At 46.1% G+C, this 8618-nt stretch overlaps 1 protein-coding gene across 1 annotated transcript; it reads left to right on the forward strand.

The window, feature by feature from the left end:
• The first annotated feature begins 1019 nt into the window (after positions 1–1019).
• On the forward strand, positions 1020–2757 carry LOC145712485 (uncharacterized). Its single transcript, XM_081790423.1, is given in 3 exon segments — positions 1020–1472; positions 1475–1559; positions 1562–2757. Coding segments are annotated over 3 exon segments (1734 nt in total).
• Positions 2758–8618: the final 5861 nt, after the last annotated feature.

The following is an 8618-nucleotide window of genomic DNA, read 5'->3' on the forward strand; positions in this document are numbered from 1 at the left end:
GGTGGCAGACACCCGAAACGTGCTAGCGATCTGAGTGTTGTGTTAAGTGTTGTGTTCTCTATTCTATAACCTTTAAGTGTTTAAACTCCTTCTCTTTCACAGGTGAGCTGGCCTGGCCCAGCCAGAAATCCTCATAACTTTACTGTTTCTCCTTTTAATCCTTTCCTCCACCTCCAGGATACAGATGGGCCAATCTCAAAGCACTCCTCTTTCTCTCCTCGTTGCTAACTTCAGGGATGTTAGAACCAGAGGACAGAATTTGAGTTTAGACATCCGGCGGGGAAAATTAATAACCCTCTGCCGCTCCGAATGGCCAACCTTCGGCGTTGGATGGCCAACCGAAGGAACTTTCTGCCTCCCTATAATTGTTAAGGTGAAATCAAAGATTTTTCTACCAGGTTGCGAGGGACACCCAGATCAGATTCCCTACATTCTTGTATGGCGGAGTTTAGTGGAAAATCCACCCCCTTGGTTGGCCCCCTTCCCATCCTCGGGAACGTGTAAGGTACTTGCCATGCGGCCTGCAGGTCCCCCAAAATCAAGGAAGCCAGCCGCGCCCTTGTATCCCATATTGCCCGATAGTCAGGACCAACTATCCCTAGACCCTCCACCTTATCATCTCCCTCCCCTCACACCCCAGGCCCTGCCCGCGGCAGCTGCCCCACCAGTCGCCCCGCTAGTTGCCCCCCTAGGGGAACCGGAAGGACAGGAAGTGGCAGCTGCACCGGAACCAGGAGGACAGGAGGCAGCAGCCGCGCCGAGCCCCATTGAAAATGTAACCAACCACGAGGGGCCAGCCGGTTGAACCCGCGGGCGCACCCAGCGTGAGCCAAACTCTCGCCTCCCTGACTCCACTGTGGCCCTACCCCTGCGGGAAATAGGACCCCCCGATGAAACAGGCAACCCCCGACTCCAGTATTCGCCCTTTTCCACCAGTGACCTTTACAACTGGAAAACGCAGAACGCTCGATTCTCTGATAACCCTAAAGATCTAGTAGCTAGCTCTTTTAGACAGTGTCATGTTCACCCACCAGCCCACCTGGGACGACTGTCAGCAGCTCCTCCGCATCCTGTTCACTACAGAGGAGTGAGAGAGGATCCAATTAGAAGCAAGAAAGCTGGTTCCCGGAGACGATGGTCGGCCGACATCTAACCCTGACCTCATTAATGCGGCTTTCCTCCTAACCAGGCCTCCACAGGACGAATGGGACTACAACACGGCAGAAGGTAGGGGAAGGCTACTCATTTATCACCAGACTCTAATGGCGAGTCTCTGGGCTGCAGCTCGCAAGCCCACCAATTTGGCTAAGGTATATTCGGTCATACAGGGAAAGGCAGAGAGTCCAGCTGCTTACTTAGAGAGATTAATGGAAGCCTTTAGGCAGTTTACCCCCATGGATCCAGAAGTCCCTGAGAACCAGGCTGCAGTCGTTATGTCCTTTGTGAATCAAGCAGCTCCTGACATTAAAAAAGGAAACTCCAAAGGTTAGAGGATTTAGAAGGTAAACAGATCCAGGATCTACTCCGTATAGCACAACGGGTCTACAACAACAGGGAGCCCCAGAAGAGAGACAGATCAAAGCCACAGAGAAAATGACTAAAGTCCTGGCCACTATAGTCCAGAAAGAACAGCCACCCCCAGAAGGCATTCAAACAATGCACCCTCCCAGGCAGCACTTAGATAAAGATCAATGCGCCTATTGTAAAGAGAAAGGCCATTGGATACGAGAATGCCCCAAGAAGAAACAACCCCACCCCAGCCAAGGGCAATGGCAGCCTAAAATAGCCCCCATACTGTTCACCCAAGATACAGAATAGGGAGGACAGGGTCCGGATCCCCTCCCCGAACCTAGGGTAACGTTGCAAGTGGAGGGGACCCCGGTCCAGTTCCTAGTTGATACCGGGGCACAGCACTCAGTTCTGGTCAAGCCCCATGGAAAAGTATCTGAAAAATCATCCTGGGTACAAGGGGCCACCGGAATAAAGAAGTACCCCTGGACAACTCAGAGGACTGTGGACTTAGGAACTGGGAAGGTAACCCACTCCTTCCTGGTCATTCCCGACAGCCCCTGCCCCCTGTTGGGGAGGGATTTGCTTAGCAAAATGGGGGCCCAAATTCATTTCCAAGCGGGAGGATCGCCAGCGGGGAGCGAAGGCGAGGCCACAGCTCGCGCAGGGGTGGGCGACACCGCGGCGTCCTGTGGGCCGCCGCTGGGGCACACATTCCCAGGGCGCAGCCCTGCGCGCAACTCGGCCTCGGCGCGAGCCGCCCCAACAGGGCAAAGGGGGCCAGGAGGACTTGCAGGATCAGCCATTATTGGACGCAGACGCCATCTGGTTTGCCGACGGAAGCAGCTTCGTTCACCAAGGACAAAGGTATGCGGGGGCGGCCGTGACTTCAGAGACCGAGGTGGTGTGGGCAGAAGCTTTACCCCCCAGAACCTCGCCCAGAAGGCTGAGCTAATAGCCTTAACCCAGGCCCTAAAGTTAGGAAGAGACCGCAAGCTAACCGTGTACACTGATAGCCGATATGCCTTCGCCACCGCTCATGTACATGGGGCGATATACAGAGAACGGGGGCTCCTCACAGCTGAAGGGAAAGACATCAGAAATAAAGAAGAGATTCTAGCCCTGCTAGCAGCCTTATGGGAACCCAAAAAGCTAGCGATTGTGCATTGCCCAAGACACCAGAAGACAACCGACCCAATTTCCCGGGGCAACAATTTGGCCGATCAGACTGAAAAAAAAAAAACATAGCTTGGCCCCCAGCGCAATTGCTGACCCTACAGCTGCCAGACCCCGGACCCCGGGAATTGCCCCCCAGCCCTGAGTATTCAGAAAGCGACATTCAATGGATGAGTAAACTTCCTATGACCCGAATCAAAGATGGCTGGTGGAGAGACTCTAAAAGCAGCATTATACTCCCAGATAAACTAGGATGGCAAGTTCTAGAGCAGATCCATCGCAGCACCCACTTAGGTTCCCGGCGAATGTTGGACTTACTGAGACAGACTGGACTAAAAATCAGAAATGTCTCTGATAAGGTCGATCAAATAGTCACTAAATGTACAGTGTGCCAACTCAACAATGCGAGTAGCAATCCTCAGACAACAGGGGTAAGACAAAGAGGGAGCAGACCGGGGACCTATTGGGAAGTAGATTTCACTGAGGTAAAACCAGGAAAATATGGATATAAGTATTTGCTAGTTTTTGTAGATACCTTTTAAGGATGGACTGAAGCCTTTCCAACCAAGAATGAAACGGCGCAGATTGTAGCCAAAAAGATCCTAGAAGAAATCCTGCCCAGGTATGGTTTTTCCAGTAATGATAGGGTCAGGCAATGGACCTGCATTCGTCTCTAAGGTAAGTCAGGGACTGGCTTCCATACTTGGGGCTGATTGGAAATTACATTGTGCATACCGACCCCAAAGCTCAGGACAGGTAGAGAGAATGAACAGAACCTTAAAGGAGACCCTAACCAAATTGACCATGGAGACTGGCGCTAATTGGGTGGTCCTTCTCCCCTACGCTCTGTTCAGGGTGCGTAATTCCCCATACAAACTGGGACTCACACCCAATGAAATAATACATGGTAGACACGCCCCATCATCCCTAACCTAAAAGATAACCTTGTCAAAGCTGAGAACGATAATAGTCTTGAATTCTTGTTCTCCCTACAAGCTTTGCAGAGGGTCCATGAAGATGTATGGCCCAAATTAAAAGAACTCTATGAGACTGGACCCCCACCTATTCCACATCAATTCCGGCCAGGGGATTGGGTCCTCGTCAAACGTCATCGACAGGGAACTCTGGAGCCCAGGTGGAAAGGACCCTTCCAGGTCATCCTGACAACGCCTACTGCCATCAAAGTAGACAGAATAGTCACCTGGATCCATTTCGCCCACGTCAAACCAGTGGACCCATTCTCAGACCTCATAGGACCTTCAAAGACAACCTGGACTGTTGATCGGACTAAGGACAATCCTTTAAAATTGACCCTACACCGCCAACGGACTGAGCTGTAACTATGGTACTTACCCTTCTCTTGATTGTTCTGCAAATTCTGTCTGTAAAGTCAAACTCCCCTGACCCCTATAATTTGACATGGGAAATTACTAATTTAGAGACTCATGAAGTCTACAACAAAACCCTAGGAACTGCCCCATTAAATACCTGGTGGCCAGATTTATATTTTAATTTAGAAAAAATTAGTCCATTAAAAGAAATGGAAGGAGGTAAATGGAGGCAACTAAAAGGAGGGTATCAATAAGTAGAAATGGATTTTATGCATGTCCGGGATTTAGGACAGGGGCAATGAGCCACACATGTGGGGGGTTTGAAAACCTCTATTGCGCAGCCTGGAGTTGTGTCACCTCCAATGATGGGGAATGGAGGTGGGAAGTAAAACCCCAATTTATTGAAATGTCCTATGTCCAACCATGTACCCACACCAGGTATGATGAAAACTGTAACCTTATTTGTGTGAGATTTACAGAGGAGGGAAAAAAGGACAGGCGGTGGGTCTTAGGACTCACTTGGGGACTCTACTTATATCAATATCCCCTTTTTGGGACTGCCATTCAAATAAAATTAAAAGTCTCCCCTCGTGTACAACCGGTAGGGCCAAATCAGGTATTAAAAAAATTAAGGGAAAAAAAAGAGACGAGTCTATCCCAGAAGGTATAGACTCCCTATGGAAATTGCTAACAGCAACGTATGAGGCATTAAACTAATCAGACCCTGAGGCAACAAGGGCCTGCAGGCTATGTTATGATATAAAACCCCCCTTCTATGAAGCCATAGGACTAGCTGCCCCTTTTTCACAGTCAGACGAAGATTCGCCAGCAGCTTGCAAGTGGAATCGAAAGGGCCCCAGCCTTACACTGCAAGCGGTCACTGGCAATGGGACTTGTATAGGAAAGGTCCCCTCTAGCCATATCCAGCTCTGTGCCCAGACTAGTCACCCTATAGGTGAATCTAAATGGATGATTCCAGCTCCTGACAGCTGGTGGATTTGTTCTAAGACAGGGCTCACCCCATGTGTTAGCAGGGATGTTTTTAATTTGTCACCCGAATATTGTATCATGATATTAATATTTCTAAGGGTTATTTGCCACTGAGAAAATGTTATATATGATCTGTGCACAGAAGGGACGGAAGCAAGAGAGTCAATAAGAACAAAACAGGAACACTTTACGGCCATAACCTTGGCCACCTTATTTGGCCTCAGTGCCATAGGGGCAGGAACAGGGATCTCATCACTAGCCATTCAGCACCGAGTGTTCAATAGCCTAAGGACAGCCATTGATGAGGATATAGCCAGACTTGAGGACTGAATCTCGCACCTCGAAAAATCTCTGACCTCCCTTTCTGAAGTGGTCCTACAGAACCGAAGGGGGCTAGATCTAGTCTTCCTCCAACAGGGAGGTTTATGTGCAGCCTTAAGAGAAGAATGTTGTTTTTATGCTGACCACACCGGAGTAGTCCGAGAGTCCATGGCTAAAGTTAGAGAAGGCCTAGCCAAACGGAAGCGTGAACGAGAACAACAACAAGGCTGGTTTGAGTCTTGGTTCAATCAGTCCCCATGGCTAGCCACCCTGCTTTCTGCTCTAGCGGGGCCCCTTATACTCCTCCTTCTCCTCCTCACCCTCGGGCCTTATATTATTAATAAACTAGTTGCCTTTATCAAAGACCGAGTTAACACGATCCAACTGATGGTCCTTAGGACCCAATACCAAACTATCATTACCGAAACATTTGAGTCAGACACATAAGATCCAAGATTGGCTCTTAAGGCACCAAAGAGAGGGGGGGATGAGAGGCTAAGAGAAAAATTACCAGGTGTACTCACAACTGCAAAGAAAAGATCTTTCCCCTCCCCCGCCGTTCCCAAAACCAGCCAGGGTGCGCCCGGTCGTAGTCTGACATAAAGGCGGGAACCAATCAAGTTCTGCTGAGCATTCGAATTTAAATGTCAACCTATAACAGCTCTGTAACCTCAAAAAAATCCCTAACTTGTTTGTGCCTGTCTATAAAAGAAGCTGTAAGATCCTTGCTCGGGGCCTCTTAGCGTCACCAGCAACGAGTGCGCGGAGGACCGGGTTTGAACCTGCAATAAACGACCCTTGCCGCTTGGCTTTGACTCTGGACTCTGGTGGTTTGTTTTCGGGGGGGGGGGGGTCTCTCGAATCGGGGCATATCAAATTCCAAGCAGACTCTGCACTGTCAGCACAGAACTTGACACGGGGCTTGAACCCACGAACAAAGAGACCTTGACCTGAGCTGAAACCAAGAGTTAGATACTTAACCAACTGAGCCACCCAGGCACCACAAGCAGGGACTTTTTTAAATCAAAAAAGTCCAACTTTATCAAGGGATTTGATTTGTTGGTTGATTTCTGCAATTAGCTCTCTCTCACAATCTTACATTAGATAACCTTTTACATTTTTTGTTGATATTTAACAAAAGTGGATAAAGTATGAATTCCTTAGAATTCTTTTATTGTCTCATAATTTCATCTTAATTCCAAGGAACATACAAAACAAGGCCAAGATTCTTTTATCTGGTTCCTATAAGACTGAAAGCAGATTAGTGTAGTGATTAGAAGTCTGGCTTGCAATCAGATGGATTGCACTTCAAATCTTGGCTATTTCACTTTCTAGACAGAAGTCCCTAGACAAATTACCTAACTTCTCTTAAGGCTCAATTTTCTTATCTGTGAAGTAGAGATAAGAATGTATTATGTAAGTTTTCTGTGAGTACAAAGTAAGGTAACACATACGGGAAGCAGTAAGCATATAGCCTAGCACATTATAAGTGTTCACTTATTAAGCAATTATCTGAAAGTTTGCATGGTAGACATGTTTTGCTCATGGAGACGGTCTGAGGAATGAGCAAGGCTGAGTGCCCTGCAGTAGAGTATAATGTGAATCAGATCAAGGTATTTACAATTCGAAATTCAACTTCACCTGAAAGAGCTTGGGCAACTCACTCAATCCTCACTTATCCTCAATATTGTTTTAAAAACACCCTGTTTTGTATTATCCCAGCCTTTTTCCCCCCACATTCTCTCTCTCACTATGTACTTTTGTCCCCTCTTTATCACAAACCTTCCTTGGAAAATAATCTGTTAATACTTGTTGACACCCTAGTCAATAAGATACTTCTCTCCACAGGAATTTATTTTTCACCATAATAATTCATTATGTACTCATAAGCTATATATCTACTAAAGGAACTTTAAGTATCAGGAACTGAAATTGGGAAAGGGTTTGGAAGTTGGTGGAGATTTCCAATGGATCTGCAACACTTTTCTGTGGATAATCTTATTCTCTGGCTCTGTGTAAAGCTGGGTAGGCAAAGGCAGAACAAAACAAAAACAGAAATGAGCAATCAGAAATCTCACACTAACCTTTTCTTCTAGGTTCCTTGACAAACAGGGTGAGTTTCTAAATCATCTGAAAATATTCCTGTTCTTTTGGTAAAATGTTCCATTTCATAACTAGGTTCAATCTGGCAATAAGCAGAAAAGGATGAAAATCTTTTAATTTTTCTTTCCACATGAGCTCTGTCATCCTGTCTCTATACATCTGCTTTGTCACTGTATATTTATACATACAAAGGGAGCATTTGGCCTTCTAACTCTATGGAGAGATTCTGGAATGACTGTGCTCAGAGTTGGGGACCCGGTCCCAACCTGAGTTCTACAGCTGATTGGAAGCCTCAGTTCCCATATCTATAGAATTAAAAGAATGGACTAGATCCTGAATTGCAAAAAGGATTTATTTTACAGTCCTACTTTGAGTGATTGGTAGTGGCTGCCTGGGGTACTGACTTGAGACAGCTGAGATGAATCTTGATGCATTGGGAGAGTGTTTTGTGATAAATTAGCCATAAGCCTGGGATGGAGGAGTGGAGGCCCTCATGACAGAATCATGCCATCTCTGGGCCACAAAAACACTAAGGTCTTTTCAGTTCTTTCATTATATCAGGATATGATTAATTCTTTACTTGTTGAATATGTAAAGTATCTGCCCTTCAAGTAGGTTACTCACATGCTGTCACCTATTAGAAGGCTGTTTACATGTACTGAATGTATTATTGCTCATCCCTTTCTTAAACAATTTGAAATATCATAAATAATTTTTAAAAGCTAAAAAGAGAATTCACAAAAGGGAGGAAAAAATGAGAGTAAAATATAAAAGAGAGAGTGAACATAAGAGCCAACTATGAAATTTGAGGTTTGATTTTTATCTCCCTAACTTTATTCTCTAATACTCTATTTTCTCATTCTATTCCATGTTCATAGACTATGGCAAAATAAAAAGGAGTCACACTGGCTTGGTAGTAATATGTGAAGCCTGGACATTTTTCAAATTTTCTCATGAAAATATCTGGGAAAATCTTGAGATTTGTTGAGGATTCTATATTATGGAAGAAATGCTTTTGCTGGCTTACTCAGTCACACTTAAGCAGAGCAATCAGATTGATTGTTCTATTTAAAATTCATCAACAGTAATGATCACTTGCATCATCCTGCAATGATGAGACTTGGGACTCATATGAAGGCATTCAAAACCTCATTACCATCTACAGTGCCCTTTGATGGAAGCTACTCA

Source organism: Panthera onca, chromosome D2 (genome assembly GCF_046562875.1).
Source record: "Panthera onca isolate mPanOnc1 chromosome D2, mPanOnc1 haplotype 2, whole genome shotgun sequence".
Taxonomy (NCBI): domain Eukaryota; kingdom Metazoa; phylum Chordata; class Mammalia; order Carnivora; family Felidae; genus Panthera; species Panthera onca.